The following is a 20,710-nucleotide window of genomic DNA, read 5'->3' as shown; positions in this document are numbered from 1 at the left end:
AATCACTACTATTCTAAGCCATGCATTTGTTCTGCCACATGTTTCCAAGTCCTCTGTTGTCTGCTCTTTGGTCCAGTTTAAATTTGATCTTCCTGGATTTAAGCAACATCCCTCATTTGGAAAGAAAGACTTCCTCATGCTTCTGTTGAAATCATTAATAGCTTTGTTTTTGGCTTCTGTGAATTTCCATAACAGCTCCATAATGCAAGCAGTAATACTTCCTCAGAGCAGTGCACTCACCGATGGTCAGATTGTTCTAGCTTTTCCATTATCCTTTTGCTGTTGAGTGATTTTTCAGATCTTAAAAAGCCCAAAACCCAAAACCACAAGGACTTGCCTGGGGTGCAGTGTATATACCTCTGTTAGCTTTCAGACAATGAAATAACATCAGGCAGTTGTGTCCCCAGAGAGACATGCAAACTTTAGAGAGACATAAGAAAAAGCAATAGGCAAACCAAAGATTATGGCTATCACCCCAAACAAACAACATTGTAGCGAGTTTACAAGTAATCCTTCTTCAAGATCTCATTTGGTTGGGCTAATCATAGCTGTGAACAACTTAATTATATATTTTGTTCTTTTTTTGTTTCTGGTTTCTTGTTTTGTGTGTATTTGTAACAGAAAACACCATTACAGTCCTAAATATCGGGTCACAAAATTAGATACACTGTTTCCATCTCAAACTTTCATTTAGGGAAGTTCCACTTAATTTCAAAGTTAGGAAGAGTAGAGAAGAGTGTAGAAGCACACTGTGGAGCTGTACTTGCAGGAAGGTGGAATTATGAAGGAACAGCACTGGTTACAGGTAAGCATTCTTAAAGTAATGAAGTGTTTTGAAAACTAATATAACAGAAAAGCTCTTTTAAAATAAAGCCTTTTAGGTTTTTAATATACAAAGTTGACATGACATGAAGAAATGTAAGTATACAAAAATACATTATTAAACAAGATTTATGAAAAGTAAGTGCTTTCAATAAAATGTGTAGAACGTAAGTACTTTATGGGATAAATAACAATAGAATGTTATGGAAAAATAATATAATCCTTGACATGTTTAGAAGATGTAATCCTAAATTTCATAGTTTATATTATATTTACATTAAATTTGAATGAACAAAACAAGAGTATTAAGTGTTCAACACTGGCTTAGTTTGACATTCTTGTGAGAAGGGGGAAACAGAAACAAAAAATCAACAATATAAATGAAGCTAGCTATAATAAATTACTTTTCTTTATGTCTTCGCTATCACTGGAGTTATTATCACCTTGTTTAATAGAAGTAAATTTTGCACTATTTGATTAATGCTGTTTTAGAAGAATGTTGTCACTTTTAAATAATAGAAGATCTAGGAAAAACATGTAATTTTTTTATTGATCCTGTATATTAGATGTTATCTTATTTACTTGAAAGTAAATGTTTTTGTGGATGTTCTGTACTTCATAAAGGAGAATATTTGTTTTGTTGGGTTTTTTTAATCTGTTACCAAAAAAGGTTGCTAAGTCGGTACACTTATATTCCTGCACATGACATTTGGGGTTTTTTAGCCAGCAAAGCTTACTAAGTCCTCATGAACATCTTGAATGTTCCTATGCTTCTCTTTCTTGATTATTAGAAGTGGAGTAGGTCCAGCTGCAGTCTAACTCTTTTCTGTTGAGGCTGGGAGAGTGCTTTCCAAGTGTCTGCGTCTCTACATGTTTTTGTCCTAAATCTTTTGGTAATTAGTTGCTTTTGGCATTTTTGTCAAAAACATCTATCTTGATGTTAAGGGGAAGCTAATTAAATTTCCTCTTATAGACTTCTCCTTTATGGGATTTCTGTTGGTGTCAGAATTTTCTGCAGCCTCCTGTTGATCTAGCACAGCTGATTTCTTTGGACGAATTCCAACTCAGTCCAGAAGTACTGAAGATAATTTTGGATCTGCTTGTTTCCAGACTCAGTCTGACTCTAAAATTCTGCTTCAAGGAACTCTGTCTGGCATGTTCCTCTGAAATCCCAGAGGGATAGAAATATTGTTGTTTTTAAAGACAGATTTGCCTCAGGAACTTCTTGAAAGAAAAATCAAAATTGCCTTTTCAGTCTTTCTGGCGTGTTTTTTTATTGTTTTTTTTGTTTGATTGGTTGGTTTAGTTTTGGGTTTTTTTGAAAGACTGTGTGACACTTACGGAGAGTATGGGAATTCATCACCATATCCAAACAGTGTACTCTGAGAAGATAACTACTGTTATACCACAACTATACTTTGAGGAAGACTGAATTGTTGATGATACTGTATCAGTTAAAATGTTTTTTATGGCTCTATCAGTATCAAATGGACACAAATAAGATTGTAAAAAAGAAAAGTCATACTTTTTTAACACTTAAAAGCTACATTGGCCAGATGTAAAAACCTGAAATCTGGTAAGTAAATTACCTTTGAATGGAAGAATGGCATTAAGTTTCTAATGCAACTTTTTCCTCATTAATTGAATCTGGGAGGCCTAAATGAGGGCCCAGAGCTGCATGTTTTAAATATGATAGCACACTAGGAAATCTATGTTCTTAATGCATACATAGCTATGCTGTATAGCGTATAAGAACTTAATCTTTAATAAGCAAACTGAGTTTCTTGGTAACACACAGTTATGTTATAAAATTTAAGCCTTCCAAACAGAGACTTCAGTTATCTTCAGTTTCACCATTTATCAACTGTGAAGCCTCTGGTTTAATACATAAAATCTGCTCCTACTCTCTTCAGATTCCTCAGAGACTCATTTAATCAGCCTCTGGGCCATTGAACTGTAAATAGATCAAAAGTGCTAGCAATGCTGAATAGAAAATACAGAACTTAGGATATTTAAATAGTGATGGACTTCCTCTTCCCCGGAGCAGCTTCAGATAAGAAGACTATAGGGATTTTCAGGAGAAGAAGAGAGTTGTTGATAATAGCAGAAGAACAGTCTTGAATATCTGTCCCTTAATATACTATCTATTTGCATGTTAGGAAAACTAAATAAACAATATTTACCTGTAAGAAGACCTGGACTTATTTTAACTCTAGTGTTTCCTAGGTAAATACAAGCACCATGTTTGTTAGATTTATTATTGCATTTGAGTTGATGATTTCTGTGGTAATTTTACAGTTGGTGAAGATGGCCAAGTGAAAATCTGGTCTAAAAGTGGGATGCTGAGATCCACTTTAGCTCAGCAAGGTGAGTTAATCTTCTTAAAGTTCCATTAGAACTTTTTAATTTAGGATATTATTAAATATATTTAAATAACACCCTAAATCTGGCAGTAGTGGTTTATTTAAGGGTCTTAAGGCCTTGATAAACTTAACTAAAATTAAACAGAAGTCATAGTTGAATACAAAGGAAACTGGATTTTTAATGAGATGACTATCTTTAAAAAGAGATCTCTTCAAATGAGAAGTGTTATTGCAACAATTTTAGACAATAGTTTCAGTTCCACCCTAAGGATTCTGGAGAGGCTAAAGAATTAAAAATTTAAAACATGATTTTTTTATCAAGCCACAGACTCTTACGGTGAAACTGAAAAAAAAAATCTCTAAAAGCATTGCAAGAATGCTTGAAAGATGCAAAGTGCGTGTAGGTTAGTTCCTCTGAACTTTAAAAAAACTCTTAACAGCCCTTGGTTTGTCTATCTATTTAACCCAGTAACTAATTTAGTATATGCAAACAGTTCTACTGAAGTGAAATGGTCCCTGTGCTTAAATTCTTTGTTGAACTGGGGCCATGGAGACCTAACCTTGATCTTGGCTTTGTAACTACAGTTTTATGCATACTAGAGCATTCCAGTTATTTAAGTCAGTTTAAAATCACATTACTGTAAAATGCAACAGTATCAACTGCAAATACATACTTATATAAATGTTTCATATTTTTAAAATGCTATTTTTATAATCATAATTTCTGACATTTTTGTAGTATTTCAGTGAAGATACTGAGCCAGATTTTGTTTTTCAGACTTCATACATTGAGATCATGTGACCTTTTGACATTTTTTAAGAAACCACATGCACCTGGGTTTGGGTTAAATGTCAGACCCTTATCTCTTTCTGAAACAAATTATCTAAATTCTTTCAACCTGTTGAAGGCATTTTAACCACAGGAGTGAATGTAAAATATATTTCAGTTCTGTTAAGGAAGTTCATATTCAGATGTAATGTTTTTTCATGCTTACAATATAAAAAGGTAACTGAACTGTAATTTTTTGGAAAAAACCCAACCAAACAAAAAAAAAAAAACCTCAACAGGTTGAAGCACACGCTCTTCACTATTTCTCAGTTGATGTGTTTCAAGATTTTTTTTATGCTTGATTGTGCTTATTTGAGGTTTGATGTAGCTTATAAAGTAAGACACGTAGTTTGAAATACGCAAGCTGAATTTTCATTGGTTTCTTAAGAGTTTCTGGGACAGTATAAAAGTACAGTTGTGTCTCCATGCAATAATTTTCGTCTTGTATTTGTGTTTTAAGATAAAATCCCTTGAAGCTCAGAAACCCTTTAATCTTTAAATTTATTGGATCAGATTCCCGCAGACCCCTCTGTAAGCTACTTACATACCTGGGATCAGCATAGGATTCTGCAGAGATTGTTATGTTGTTTAAAAGAAGTATATCATGTTTGAGCTAATTTCTCACTTCCTTTATCATCTTTTTGAGAAATAAAAGGATTACCATTGCTAACATTCTTTCTACTCATTCCACTCTTTGTATTAGAAATAAATTTTCCAGCTCTTATCTTTGTATGATGGTCCACATGCCTATTCTATCTTTGGATTTTTATTCACTACAAAAACATGAACATACATTTTTCCCTTTTTTAGCATTTTCAGTACTTATATGGAGCCCTTGGCCACATGTCCTTCCATTGTGCTGATGCATAGAATAAAGTGTGACCCCATAGCCACTACTGCATTCAGCCTTCAGGTTAATGTATTGCTTTTATGGCTGCATTGTTCTTTGAGCCTGATCTCACTTCTTCATCCTTAATTACCTTAATATACTTCCTTTTGTTCCTGTTTTTCCTTAAACTGAAAACTTTTTTTTAAAAATGCTGTATTTGCAATTCTTTGGGCTTCTAGCTGACATGGTACACTGGTATGTTTTGATGAGATAGGTATTTTTCATGGATCTCTTTGGTATACGTTGGTAACCCTCATGATTATGCTTGAAGCAGGATTTCTCTGTGTGTTCTGTGATGTATGCATTGCAGCATGACGCTGTGCTCAAAGTGTCTGTGTTCCTTCGGAGAGAGCCACAGAATTAGGAAATAAGGATGTACAAAGTATTGAAGGTCCACATTTGAAAGAAAAGATGGCTCTACCACCACAAATTTTTATGATGCTTTGTAGACTCTGACACTAAGATTGTTTGACATGAAGTCTGTAGTAGCAGAGTCCTTCTCAGGCGAAACATCCAGTTAGTAGGACCAGTGTTGAGTTCACAGTTGCATAGTCTCTCCTGAAACATCTGTCTAAAATTGCTGCTGCTGAGGTTTGTAAACCACTGGCTTTCTAATCCTCGAAGAAGAGTCAAAGGTATTGTGAAGCTGAAAATTAAGTAGAGGGCGGTTGTGCCTTCCGCATCACAATCAAGATTATTCTGCAGTACCGTTTCTTTAGCCTTTCCCACTAGCGAAGCTGACAGCTTTGCTGACAGCTTTACTTATTCCAGGTCTGAGAATCTTCAGGGCAAGCAAGAAAACAAACTTCAGGGATCTACCCTGAGTATCATTATCCACCTCTTGTTTCTGTGCCACACATTCAACTGGTTTACCTCAGATGAATTTCTAGTTCTTCAGGTGGTTTCTCTCACCTTTCTTTCAAATTCAGTTTCTCATCTAGTACTCTTAAGACCACATCTTTCTTGAGTGAGTACTCATCTTTCTTGAGCATTGCTGACTTTCTGATGGGCTACCAGTGAGTAATATAATGAATAAGCACCAAGGGGTAATATGAATAATTGGCATATAGGTTGCCCTTTTGGTTAATGGAAGCAAAATTGCTACAGTTACAATGTAAACAGTTTAATTAGAATATGTTTATTGTGAGGTGGAACTTGCTTTTGAAGGGACAACTGTATTCCAAATGCAGCTCCTGTTTTTTTGTGCTGCCACAGAACAAAATAAAATTATCTGAATTAATATTTCTACTCCTGTGAAAGTAAAAATTCTCAGAAGCTTACTGTTGTAATTACTAAAATACCTTCTGTGGATGGAAGTGTCAGAGTGACTGCTCTGTCACTCCTGCACTCCACCTGAGCTCTTTCTCTGTTATATGCATTGTCCATGGGAGTGATTCATTGGGGATGAACATCTGCGAATAGAACACTGGGATGTGAAGAAGTCCACCCTGTATGCTTAATGCTGATGTTCCCTCTCCAGGTCCCCTCTTTAGATCCCACCCTTTCTGCTTTTCTCACTACTTTTCTCAGAGAGTATTTTTTCCTGAAACTGTTTATCACCAGTGCAATTCACTGCAGTTTGTACATTCTGCTGAATTTTTCTTTCCACAGCAATGCAATGTGTTGGCAGTCTTTTCCCAACCAAGTTCTTGTTAAGTGCAGAAGGAAATGAGTTAACTTAGCTCCTGCTGTTAAGCCCTGGAAATTGTGGTTAAGTAGTCAGCCATCATAAAAAAGTTAAACATTTGGTTTAAATAAAAAAGTCTTCTGATTGTTAAATCAGCATTAGAGCAGGACAAAAATTAGTTTATTCAGAATTTCTGTACAGTTGGTGACAGAATTTATGTCGTTTTCAACATAAATTGCTGCCAGTAGGAAAACAGCTAATGCCAGACTTACTTAATATATGTTGTATGTTTCTGTGAATTGTCTCCTATAATAGTTGACAAGTTAAAAAAAGAAAATAACATAATTCTGTATTTCTAAGTAACATAAAGTAGATGCCTTCCTAAAAGAAAATACATGAAGTACAAAAATACTTAGCAGCAATGACACCCTGTCTCAGTTTAGGGTTTGAATATGTGGAAGCTCTAATCAAGTTTAGTGCGCCGAATTGATTTGCTATAACAAAACCAGCTTCTTGTTCAGAGAGAAAATTCAAGAGTTTAAGTGGTAAGATATTAGGTGATTTTACAACAGTTGATATAGCAGTTCAATCAGTTAAGTATCTAAATCTCATCAAAATATTCCCATAAAGATATTCCTGAGTCATTTTTTAAAATTAAACTTAATATGCCAAATGTGTCTTTGAAAATTTTACACTGTAAAAGCATTTCTTAAGCCTTTTAGGGTTCTATATTACCATAAATAAAAAAATATATTAAAAAATGGTTTATTTGGTCAATTTCAGTTTATTTGATCAATTTGACACTTAGCTATCAGCTGATAGGAGTCCCAAAAAATGCGTATCTCAGAATTTAGGATAATTTCTTTGCGTTTTCCTCTTCTAAAATTACAAAACTGTCAAATACAAACATTTAGATTGTAACAGTTGCTTTTTCTGAGGTTTCTTGCTTCTCAAACAGAACTTTTGGGGTACAAGTCTAGTAGTGTTAATGTAGATGTGCCGTTTGAGGTTCATTGGGCTGCTCTGCCTAACCTCCAGATCGATTCCAGAAGGAGATAAATCTCCTTCAGGTCCCATGTCATATCTGTAAGCTCCACACGGGTATCTCAGAGTACCCTCGGCCCATCACATCGCTTAGATGCTTGTGTTTAGATAATGGAATCATGTCTTCAAAGGCCTCTCTTCTGCCAGTGAGAATATTAAGGCTGTTAGAGAAAAACAGAAGCTTGAAATAAGCCATCTCTCTCCCATTTCAGAAGATACGGAAGCAAGTTTTACAAAAAGCAAAGAGAATGGGGTGACAGGGACTTACTGCAGTCTGCCTCCTTGCAGTTTTATATGCACTGTAATGCTGAGGCCATGCTGAAACTTGCGGTCCATTGCTACAGGGCTTTAGCTGTGACAGAAATAAATGTTTGGACATGCTCTTTACTTAACTTTCTTAGTTTTATTTGCAAGGAATCAAGTAGTGTAGTACTTTGATTCTTCTTCTTCAGGGGAGACTAATCCTGTCAAGTACTATGGAAAATATTTGCATAGTTGGCAAGTCTCATTTTTTTTTCCTGGATGCTTTTTCCATGTAATTTTTTACTTTCTTCTATTTTCAAAAAAGGTCATTTGAAAACTTCAACATAACATGATCTTAAAATGGAACAGTCAGCTTTATTCTAGATACATCATTCTGGACTTTTCAGTCTGCAAAAACATGTTTTCAGTTAATTGGAAAAAATCTGAAGCCTGTGGACCACTCTTTCTGGGTTTATTTGTTATCATTTGTTTTGTAAGTTGCTTGTGTATGGGATGTTTGGGGTTTTTATGTGTGCAGCAAAACAAAAATATGTGTTTTGTCAGATGCTTAATTATGGAGCCTAAACATCTTGCAAAGAATAATTTAGATGCAATATAAAGCTTTTTCTGCCCACCTTTGCGTTCAGTCTCACCATTATAGGCGCAAAGAATGATTTTCTGATGTCTGTTGAAAAGTGTTAGGATGACTCTTGTCATGTTGATTTTCTGTATCTCTTAAGTGACAATTGTGAATAAAATTGTGTCAGAGTATAAAAGATTAAGTAAATACAAAATGCAGCTATTACTATTCATTTTCTGGAGTTGTGTAACACTGTTCACTTATAGAAATGTTTACGAATTAGTAGCATGGTAAATGGCAAGAGATAATGAGGTTTGAGAAAGATGCAGCATTAAAAACACAGTATTAAAATAATAGGTGGTGACATGGTGAGCCATCTACCTGACTTGCTGGGCTTACTTTTAATACAGATATTTACTAGTTTTTAATTAGGTATTGGTCAACATCACAGTCAGTGGTGTCAGCATCGGATTTAATCATGTAGTAGATATTCTGGCAAACAAGTTTGCGGGGATTTCAAGGTAAACATGAAATGGTTTTGTAGGTATTTGTAGGAAGTGTCTACAAACTAAACAGAAAGAGAGGAGCTCTGGAGATTTGACAGCTGGGCATTGAAGGCTGAGTTTGTGGACTGATCAGTTGGGAAGACTTTAACATTTTAATACTGAATGAAAGATGCTGTAATGCAGATAGACCTTACAAGTAAACTGTCTGTGAAGGGCTTTGTTTGATACAATAGAGAAATTTGTACCGATGGAAAGGACAACACAAATCTTTGCAGTGTCCCAGTTAATCATGAGCCAGGGGATCAGTATGTCAAGGTGGGAGAGGAGCACCTTAAAGGGGAAAGGTGACCCAAATGTCAAGGTGACAATGTCATCTTTTGCCTGACTGTATCTTGGAATAAATTGGTCAGATTTTTATTTTAAAAGTGAGGAAATAAAACCAATGGGAGTACATGCATGAGGTTCAGTGAAGCTGAAGAAACAAAATTGTCTGGTTATGAAGGTGATTTGACTGAAGAAAAAAACTTATAAGAATAAATGTGGCAATTTTAATTCTTCCAGAGGTGGTTTGCTTTATTCTCCTCTCTCCAAAGAGAGCGTGAAATGAAAAAGCAAGTAATAAATGTGGTCAGAGTCTGCTGGGACAGACCTTGAAATAAAATCAGTAGGTCTTAAGTGATGCATTGACAAAATGGATAGGTACAGTATGAGAAAATGAGATAACTATAGCAGTAGTGAAGTCATACACATTTTCAGTAGGTAGCATTGGACAAGCCATCAATTCATTATTTGTTTTTCATAGAGTTGATTTGTTCAGTTAAATTTAGAGTGTCTCCATTGAAAGTGGTAGGAGTTTGATGGTTTATTCAATTGAATTTGTTGGGACTTCAATCTATGTATTTTTATTTCCTTGAGGAGTGTTGGAAGGGTATGTACCATGAACTAAAGTCTTCAGTTGTCCTTCTAGTTTGCATTTGTCTCTTACTGCTGTTCCAATGGCTGTCTGAAACATGAAGTGAACCAGTAAACATGGCCATAATGCAGGGGTCCTCAAACTACGGCCCGCGGGCTGGATACGGCCCCCCAGGGTCCACAATCCGGCCCCCCCGTATTTACAGACACACACCCCCGCCCCCCCCCCCCCCCCCCCGGGGGTTGGGGGGGGAAACCAAGCAGCCACAGATGACTGCCTGCCACTTCATCTGCGCGCCGGGCCCCTGGTTAAAAAGTTTGAGGACCCCTGCATGCATCAGACAAGTGTGAGGAACAAATGGTTGCCCTAGTTTGGCTTTCTCCCAGCCCTGAATTTTTGATACATGATTTTAAGTAACCAGTTTGAAGTGGCTGTAGCAGTTTCTGCATAATTTGATCAGTTAAGTCATAATAAATATTTTCTTTCTGTCTGTCTACAGGATCACCAGTGTACTCAGTGGCCTGGGGACCTGATTCTGAAAAAGTTCTCTATACTTCAGGGAAGCAACTGATTATTAAACCTCTTCAGCCAAATGCTAAAGTTTTGCAGGTATCATTAATACATTAACATTGACTCATGCTTCCATGTGAAAACTTTTGTCAGTTATTTGGTTTTGTTGAGGAGAAATTGTGCTAAAATTTTCCATGCAACACGTGTACTGCTCATTCCCGACCCCCCTTTTCTTTTTAGTGTTCTTGCAAATAAGGAGCTTGTTCATTTCTCTAAACTGAGAAGAAATTGACAATTTCTGCTGTGGATATTCCTCAGGCATGTGATTAAGCTCATCCCTTTTTGTAAATAAACAAAAGGTAAAAAGATACAGCAGATTTTCCCTTTTCATTTGTTACAAAAAGAAAGATACAAAAGCAAGGGTTTAGAATATGCTTTTGGTGCAGATTGTTATGCTTTCATTCTGCCTTGTTCAAGCTGTGTTTGATTTATTTTTCTGCAGAAGAGATGATATCCGTGCGTTTGTACTGTTGGAAACACTTGTCTGCATTGGAGTGTATGAATGCTAGTAAATGATGAATGATAAATATTAAAAATAGAAGTTGTCAGACTTGTTGCATCTATGTTTAATTTTTTTTTTCTGTTTCAGTGGAAAGCCCATGATGGACTTATTTTAAAAACTGACTGGAACTCAGTTAATGATCTTATTCTCTCTGCAGGTGAAGATTGTAAATATAAGGTGAGCACTACTAAACCTTTTAAAGGAAACTAAAAAGGCCAAAAAAGATACTAGGCATTCTGACATTTTCTGGTTTTAATAATACTTGGAAGCTCAAAATTAAATGAGAAGTCTTTCAGTTTTCAAGAAAAACTTGCTTTTTACGCTGTTGTATTGTTTTTAAATACACCTCTCTCTAGTAGCATAAAACTAGAATTTATTTTTTTTTTAGATGTGGCAGAATAAAAATAGGTAAAATGCAAGTGAAACAACTGCGAAAGGAAAATATGCAGAAATACAGAAATGATTACTCGAAATAGTGTAAGCTATGACATACAGTGAAAAAAGTAATGACATACAAAATTGAAGGAGATAAAGCTACTGTTTTCTATTACAGGAGCATTAGTGAATCCCTTAAGACATTTTTTTTTGTTAGTATACTCTGTATCCAAAATAGAAAGCACATATTGTATTTCTTCCCTTAAGTAGGAACTTATTTTTAATTATATCATATGTTGGTTCTGTCATTCTTTAAATGTATAATGGCTCTGATAATAATATACACAATTAAGAAATTTTTTTAAATTATCAAATTGTTAAAATCAGTTTACTACACTGTGAATTGCTTCCTGGTATTCTATTGATTTCAATCAGTGAGAAAATTTCTTTGGTCTGGAAATGTGCAGAGGTGCATCACATTGTTGGGAAACAAGTGCAAATGGAATAAACCTTGTGGTTATTTTACAGACTTACAGTAATTTGCATGAAACAAAGCTCACTAATTCAAAATATTTTCTAGAGAATAATGTAGCATTTGCCATAGCAGCAAATTCTATTGCATTGAGCAAACAATATTTATTAGAACAACCTTTAATGAAAGTTAACTATAATATATGTGATTTTTCTAGTTAGGCTAAAAGGCATGGAAATAACTTAGAGAGTGTATTTGTGCAAATTCTGTGATCTTGAGCGAAAATGATAGCTCTAGAATAAGTAAAGGTATGCCCAAACTATGTTCATATAGGTATATATTTAAAATTTTTTTTAAAGGTTTGGGACAGTTATGGACGTCTGCTGTACAGCTCACAGCCCCATGAATATCCTATAACATCTGTTGCCTGGGCTGTGGATGGAGAATTATTTGCTGTGGGGTCTTTTCATACTTTGCGTCTATGCGATAAAACTGGGGTAAGTAACAATTCTGAGAAGTAACAGCTGTGGAGTTGTGCAAATTTATTGATAATATAGTAAATACTCCTGAGGATATATGTGTAGAGACGGGTATTTTTATTAGCAAAAACTAGTCGTGACTTCCAGCACTTTTCAGCTGGGTGCATCTGACTAAAATATTGCCTCTATGCTCTGTTTAGCTGCACTTCTAAATAGGCGTTGGGTTGGATACAATTTTTTAATACTATTTTGCCTTTCAGGATGATTTTCTGTGCATTTTTTAGCTTTTTTCCTTAAAAACACAAAGACTTTAAAAGCATCTCATTTAAGACCATCATAAATGCAGTTGTTATCTATAAAAAATCAGGCGTGTGTAGCAATAACCTATCTTTAAAAAGGAGGTAGAAGAACAATGTCCTGTGCTTTTACTATTTAGCTTTTTTTCTTAAAAAATACTGAGTTGACAAGCACATCTCATGAGAAGATCACAAAATGCAGTTGTCAGGTCAGAAATTATAAGGCTAAAGCAATAGTGAAGAGGAGCTAGGAAAATATTCATGCTTCTACTTCTGATGGCTAGACAGCACAATTTTTTCAGCTAAAGACATACTTTAATCGTGTCATCAGAGTGTCTCTATTACTTCTTAACTGTTGTGAGAGAAGAAAGGCTCCTAAAGGAGATATTGTTGTTGAGCTTTGCTCCCAATTTGTTGTTGTTGACCTAGGGATTTTTTCAACTTGGTCTCCAATTAAAATTAATTTAATACAGTTTCATCTACCTTCATTGGTATTTTAAGTTAGCCCAGAGCACTAATTGTCTCTGGATTTCCTGTGGTTCTGCAGCTTTTTCTTCAGACTCATGTTGCATTGAACCTTGCTGGTTTGGGACTTTTATTGCCCCACTCTCTACCTCTTTTCTTGCTGTGTTTGTTGCTTTCTTGCTGAGATTGGGAAAACAGTGTTTGCTGTGGTGTTTAGCCATCTGCAGTAGAGTTCTCTTTACCATGAACTATGCATTTTGAGTATTTTTACGTTCATGAAGGAGAGCCTTTAAAAATTACATGAGAAGAGGCATGCAGGATAAGATCTCTGAGTCTTCATATTTCACTTCCTATACTGATTCTGGTTTCGTTGATCTTCAACGGCAGAAGTAAGTGTAAGCTAGGTGTTAAATTTGCAGTAGGAATTGCTTCTATTTTCTGTGCTGTTTCCTCTTACTCAGTTTAAAAAATTCCTCTTGCTACTTAATCTATATAAGTAAAATCTGTCTTGAAAGAATAGTACTTGATGCAATTTTCTTTTGGAAACTATTAATTTTCCAGTTTTATTTTGATATCTAAGGAGATTTTTATTACCTGTGTGATACAAACACAGCAGGAAGTTAGAAGAGTAAAGTAGTGAGTGGAGCTGGGGCCTGAGGTACGAGCTTGTGCAAAAGATAGGGGTAAACTCACACAGGTAAAAAATATATTTAAGTAGTATAAAAGATAATGAAGTAAAGAAGGTATTTTCTCTCTCATTGGTATAAGGCTGGAGAGCAGATTGCAATTTCCATCATCTAATGTTTTTCGTCATTGTAATTATTCTTTTAAAAGAAGATATGCCTTACTGTTAGATTTGTCTGCCTTTGTTCAAAATTTAGATACTATTTCTCTTTGCAGAAGAAAATGGATAAACTGTCTCTGCACAATCTTTATGACCATACACACAGTCATGGGTCAGCTGCTAGAGGGTAAGATGCTGAAATGGTTGTTAGGTGGCTACATCACTGGTGGGAACATTTTTTCTTCTCCCTGGCATTCTTTTGGTTGGGTTAGCATTAGGCCTTGAGTGTGGGATTTTGTCATTATCTTTACCAGCTGGGTGCACATATCTGCTGATATGCTTGCTGCTTCCCTTAGCAGGGTCCTTTAAGATTGCCTGAAAGCTTTTGTTCCAGGCAAGGTAGATAGGAAGATTTTTCTCCATTTTAATATGCCACTGAAGTCCACTTAAAATGTAATTAAAGAATGTTGCCTTTCCATCTCCCTATATAAATATGCTGCTGTAGAAGTGTTTATATAGATATATACACATACACCACATTTCACTTGATGAAGCTGAATAAGATATATTTATGTGAGTATAATCATATATGCATTGGACCAGGTTATATTCAGACTAGCCATTAATATTTTCTTTTCAAAACAGCACTTTAAACCATGCCTTCTTCTTCCACAAACACTTTTCCATCTCCTTTCTGAATATTGTTTTTGAGGTTTGGGACCACTGAGCTATATAAGCAAGTGGTAAATGGAAATAAATAAGCTCTTGTGTGGGTGAGGCCAACAATTTAATTTGCATTTTTCACTCAATATAGATTTATGCTTCAATGTGGCAAGGACTGGTGCAGCAGAAAAGGAAGGAAAATACTAGGTTTCTTTTTTCTGCTGTCATGTATGCTGGTTTGTAGCATATAGCTTTTGTTCCTGATCCCTAGGGCCTTGCTGTTCTTCTTTCTAGCTATTATGTAATATAATTTACTGTTAAGTATGGTTCCAACTCCTGCTAGCTGAAAACCAGTAATTTATTAATCAGGATTTAATATTGAACAAGCTTGTGGACTTTGTTTGAAACTTTAATGGAGATAGGTTTATTTTTTCATAAAATTAAGAGTTCTTTTACCTGGTTTATTGCTTAACTCTTAAAGAAATGAAGACATATACAGTAGCTAGTGCCAGGTGCTTTTGTCCGTTTAGCAGCTAGCAATGATGATTTATTATCTTTAAAAGTCATGATTTTTCATTAAAGTTTCTTTCCTGACATTGAGTGTAAATAGTTACTAAAGAAGTAGTTTTGCTAGTATTGAGGGAAAAGGAAGAATGATTCACATACCACCAGAGTGATGGAGTTTGAAGAGAACCAGACCTGGCTTTTACTGGTCAACATAGACATTTTTATTATGTCTGATGTAATGGAGCTGTATTGGCAAATTGCTCCTCAGGGAGCCATCAGGCAATATATATATATCATTAACTCTTCTCTAGCATATGTGTTCAGTTTCGGGACATAATTATATTAAATTCTGTTAGGGTATGTTCTTTTCTCCTTTTCTTTCTACTTGGATACTTTGTTCTAATAGCTTCATGTTAAAAGAAAACTACAAACCTAATAGTAACTTCTAGAAGTTGTGTTTCTTGATTGAAAAATCACTTTTGCTCTGACAGCATTATGTATGTAAAAGAAATTATTATGGCTGTCCTACAGAATACCAAACAGAATATATTTAATGTTGAAATTTGTTGTCTGCTTTAGTGCCCATGATCATTAACCCTGCGGAGAGTGCTAAGATTAGTTTTAAAGTATATATATTGAAATGTAAAGCTGGATGTATTGATGGATAGACTTTAGCCTTCCTGGTGTTCACAGCTTTTCAGAATCTAATCACTTGGAGGGCAGTGCTTAAAAGTTCATTTATGTAAGCTATTTCCTGTGGCTCTGCATGCTTCCCTTGACATTACTGATCAGGTCAAAATATTTACACAGTAAAAGATGGTAAGAATGACTGAAATTCACTGATTTCCTCCTTCCCCACTCCACTCCCACATAAGTATCTTAGGAAATGGACTGTACCCATCTGCTCCAAAGACAGGTTGCTTTCCCAGTGCTGTGGAGTGTAAAAGGATAATCAATAAAAAACTTCAAAGTGAAACACTGGTCAAATTAATCCTTTCAGAATTGCCAACAAAAGTTAGCAAATATGGACATCAAATTCATATTTTAATAATGCTAAATGCATTTATGCATTTGTTTTGGGGAGGCCTTTTAGCTTTTCTTGTTAATGTTTTATTTACCCTTAATGGGGATTGATCAGTTTGATTTGAGTTTTGATTGTCATTTTCCAAATTAATCGTGCTCTTCTTGTTGAATGTTTTTTCTGGTGATATTTATCCACATTCTGTTTTTATAAATAGATAGATGTTTGTTTGACTGCTAAATCTTGCCCTTTGATTCACTTCTAACTTGATTTCATCAGTATGCTTAAATTCTTTGTGATGAAAGCAATTCTCCACCTAAATCTGTAAGTTCATGCTTTTAGATAATTATGTAAATTCCACAAACTTTCTCTTTTATTGCAGAATGAATTGTGGCCATTTTACTAGACTGGTAGTTTGCATATTTGACTGATTCTGTTATATGCAGCTTTTTATATTCCATGGCTTGATCCATGGAATGTCTAATTTTGCTGGAAATTCTACTAAAAACATTTGGAAAACTTAATAACATTTAGGGAATATTGCCTAATATCTACAGAAAATGAAGGAAAACATTCTGCAAGTCTAACAACTACTCTTCACCCACCACACCATTTAAAAGAAATATGATTACAGTGCTATGGGTAAAAAATACTGAGCTCTGTGGTACCGTGTTTTGTTTCAGCTTTTTCTCAAAAAGATATAGACTGAACTTAATGACCAGGGTTGGTCACATATTTAGCAGTGTTTGTCCTTTTTTCCTAATTTTTTTTTTAAACTATCAACAAATGAGGGGAAAAAAGCGTCTAAGAATTTTAAAACTACAGTGTAGCAGGTACCTACAGAGAAGCTTCGAAAATAATTTAAGTGTTTAACATTAAAGCAGTGTTTTTCATTCAGGACAGTAAATTGTGTGACTAATGTAAAATTAACATTATTTATCCTTTAAATTAACATTAGCTATTGTACAAATATGAAAGAGAGAACAAGATTTTGAAAGTCAATGTATACAGTGCATGTGTTTTCATATTATTCTGATAGTGCTGAATTGTCCTAAGCTAGATCACTATGAAAAAACCCAAGCAAATCTGTTTTCTATAGAGTTACAACAAGCTTTGATCCCATTACATTTAGTTTTAGTCATGTTTCACAGACATATGCGTTTGGCAGTGTAACAAAAATAAGGGTTTTTTTTCCTGCGCTGTCTCTATTTCATCTACCTTTATTAATAGTCATGATCCTGAATTCTTTGTAGGTCAATAAAAGAAAAAAATATTACAGATAGGTTTCCTATGGAGTTATGTTGTTGACCAATTCTTTCCAATAAATTCCAATATGCCAACTTGGAATTGGCTAATGTGACTTCTGGAAGAAAATGAAAACATGTGCATCATCTATGGAAGTAATAATCTATTTAAAGAACTACATCAATGTTTCATTTTCTAAGGTTAAGAATTTATAGGGGACAGTTTGTCATCCTATTTTTAGTTCTTGGGTCTAATAATTATGAGAATGTGCTTGGATTTCAGGAGAATTTTAGATATCCTCTGTCTGGCTTTGTTCTTCTAATACGCAGCTTAATTGATTTTTATAATCTTGTAGGTTTCAATTTGCCTTCCATTACATCAGAAAATTAATTTTCTGATTAGAAGCTTCTGGGAAGTTTGCACTAAAGTGTCAGCTCATCATGTAGAAGTAGTGAGAGCCGATTGCCAGCTTTTAGTGGATGTTCAGACTAATGTATTTTCAGATGTCAGCTACCTCTGCACTAACATGAAATGCCCTATGGAGCACAAGGAAAACTAAGCCTTCAGTTAAAAATAGGTAGATCAATAGATCAATAGATAGATATCCTTGGTTTCAGAGGACCTGAAACTTTCTGTGTCAGACTTGGATTGGAGGCTGGTTCCAGCGTGCTTATCTTGGTTTGTATCAATTAGGGCATAAAAGGACGAGAGCATGTATTTAATGTTAGTCTGTTCTGTGCTCTGATTCCTGGAATGGATTGTGGGAGAGATTGCACGTTGTCTTTTGATAAACAATGGTGAAATTATTGGCAAAGACTAAGTCAGTGGATTAGGTATGTTGTGTAGGTTCTGACATCATGAGGAGGTACAGCAGCATCAGCTTTAGTTCAGCTTACTTCAGCATTCCCCATTCAGAACTCCACATACTGGTGAACAGCTGAAACAGAGACCAGACAGTAACAACCAAGTGTCATTTGTACAGCTGACATCAGTATTACTCCTATAATTTAAAATATAAGAAAATACTCTTTCTTCACTATCTTTATTTCAGAACCTTTATGCTGTGGTATTATGTGGATGACCTTTCTTTATTTATTGCATTCAGTCCAGAAATAATAACTAACTAGATCCTTCATACTGAGTCTCGGAGCATCAATATTATAGATTTGAAAGACTGTCCTTGTTCCTGGGACACAGAATTCTCTGAATCTTCTCACTGAAATAATTTCACCGACATCTCAAAAGCCTCCTTGGTTTCCATTTATGGAAGTCAGTATTCAATGACTACAGTACTTCATCTTTTTTACTACATTGTGCAATCAGAAAAGGGAAGCTTAAGTTAAGTTATTGCCTTTATGTATTTATTTAATATAATGAAACTTTTATAACTACTGTTTTTATTCTTGAGTTGATTTCAATGAAAAATTAATTATGACACAGGAAAAGTGTAAGTTAAACAGTAATACCAAAGTATAACATTGCAGCTAATGTTAGAACAAGGTTCATACAGTCATTCATATAATATAGTAGGGATATTCATACGCTTTTTTCTTTTTCTTTTTTTTTTAACTTGGTATATCTAGGAAATACATAACAGCTATTTTTTAAAAATTGTTCCTATTTTACAAGTGGAGAGCTAAATTATTTTTATTATGACATTTTGTGTACATGATAAATGTAGCAGACATCTGCAGGGAGTATGAATCATTGGAGTGGTCTGAATTATACTGAGAGCTTTAAAAAATAACTGGAAAATAAAACTTTGTAATTGCTTTATAAATATATTTTATTTTTTTAAAAAACTGGGGTTTAATCTGGATATATTTATTGTGTGTTTCAACTACCTGGAAAAAAAACACTTCTGGATAGTTTGTTTTTTTAAAAAAGTAGTTTTGGAAATGTATCCTCTCGGAGCTGCAGCGTATCCGCTATGCATAAAAAAAGTAGCACCAAAGCCACATTCTTCAAGTTCTCTAAACTGGTTCTTAGTGGATGGCTTGATGCCCCTTTATTATTCATTCTGACTGATGGGTAGATTCTTGATCAAAGGGAAATGACCTTTGAAACAGCCTTGTCTGTTTGGGAGGATCCCAATACTGAGTTTTGAAATAGTACTTCTTCAAAGTGTTCTCAGATCACATCTGGCCAGCTGTGAAAAATATGTCTCAGATGTAGGACATTTAGAGCATTCTCTGAGTGTGCTTGTTACAATCATTTGTCCTACAACCTCAAGAGCTTACTCATTTGCCATATAAGGATGTCAGACATAGTTAAATATTATGCTCTTAATTACTATGGAGTGTTTCATACAGAATTTATCCCATTGAGACAGAAGAGTGTGTTATGGACCTTTCTCCAAAAATTGCAATTGCCTTTCCCAACTGCAGATCATATAGGCAGTAAATGGCGTGTCTGTCAGCCAAGAGGCATGGAAGCTGAAGCCTTAAAATTGAGTGCTTGAAACTGGAAATTCAGTCAATGCTGACATTGTCTTTTGCTCACCCTTATGCGCGTAGGCAGTAAAAGAGCCTTAACTCAGTAGGTCATCTTACATAGTATTCTGCAAATCATTAGTGTGACTGGGAGGTTGAATTTCATCCCATTGTGTTTCCGTGCTGTTGAGCATTTGAGTATGACACCTTTCTTTTACTGTAATTTTTGTGATTTCATTTCGTATAAATCACATGAAGACTTTGTGTGAAGGACTTAGTATTTCTTGGGGTTTATGTGTACTGCAAAAGAAATCAGAATATGAAATGTGTTAGAAACATTAGGTGAGTATTTTCTTCCAACTGTCTCCCCTTTGGTATAATATCATGTATCCAAAAGTCATGAGAATCCAATGTCTACATTTAACTTCAATCACATGTTTTTTCTTACTGATTTGATTCTTAAGATTTTAAATGTATTTGACTATTCAGGTAGTTCTTCAAATGCTGAATGTTTTTTAAAATATTGCATTGCATAGTTCTGGAGAAGTGATAGTTGATATTTGCTTTTTGTTTTAAAATCTGATTTAATATCTTCCTCAAAGTCCATAAAAAGCTTGTTTCATTTGTTCTTATCCACTTTCAGGGATGTGAGATTTGGGATGATTTGTATGAACTGTATTTCTGAGATGCAAGAAATAGAAAACAAGTGTCTTGGTGTGAAAATTCTTCTAGTTTTTGACAAGAATGTATTAATAAGGATCCAGCTAACTTTAGATCCCTCATACATAAGGCTGGGGGAATTTAAGAATAAAGTTCTTCACTAGAGGAAATTAAAATATTGAAAAAGAACAAAATCAGCTTTAGTACTAAATGTAAGCATTTCTTGTAACTACATCCATGGTATGAATCAAAAGGAAAAAAGCAAATGCTAGTTGTTATACCTCTTCCTTGTTCTTTGTGCTAGGGGGATTTATAATTTTATTCTTCACAATGCTAACAGAGAGAATGAAAATATGGGAGGGAGATGTCAAAGGATAAGAAATCACGTGCCGTTTCAGCAGAACACATGCTCTTCTTTTGCAT

At 34.8% G+C, this 20,710-nt stretch overlaps 1 protein-coding gene across 3 annotated transcripts in view; it reads left to right on the top strand.

Moving 5' to 3' along the window:
- The window catches only part of IFT80 (intraflagellar transport 80), a 54,206-nt gene that overhangs the window by 10,857 nt on the left and 22,639 nt on the right, over positions 1-20,710 (top strand). For all 3 annotated transcript variants that reach the window (XM_080408990.1, XM_080408988.1, XM_080408989.1), the window contains exons 4-8: positions 695-805; positions 3,121-3,189; positions 10,316-10,425; positions 10,976-11,065; positions 12,095-12,232. In XM_080408990.1, coding sequence (XP_080265116.1) covers positions 695-805; positions 3,121-3,189; positions 10,316-10,425; positions 10,976-11,065; positions 12,095-12,232 — 518 coding nt within the window. The remainder of the gene's footprint in view (positions 1-694; positions 806-3,120; positions 3,190-10,315; positions 10,426-10,975; positions 11,066-12,094; positions 12,233-20,710) is intronic.

Source organism: Falco punctatus (assembly GCF_963210335.1).
Source record: "Falco punctatus genome assembly, chromosome: 13".
NCBI lineage: Eukaryota > Metazoa > Chordata > Aves > Falconiformes > Falconidae > Falco > Falco punctatus.
This window is presented reverse-complemented; position numbering and strand designations above follow the sequence as displayed.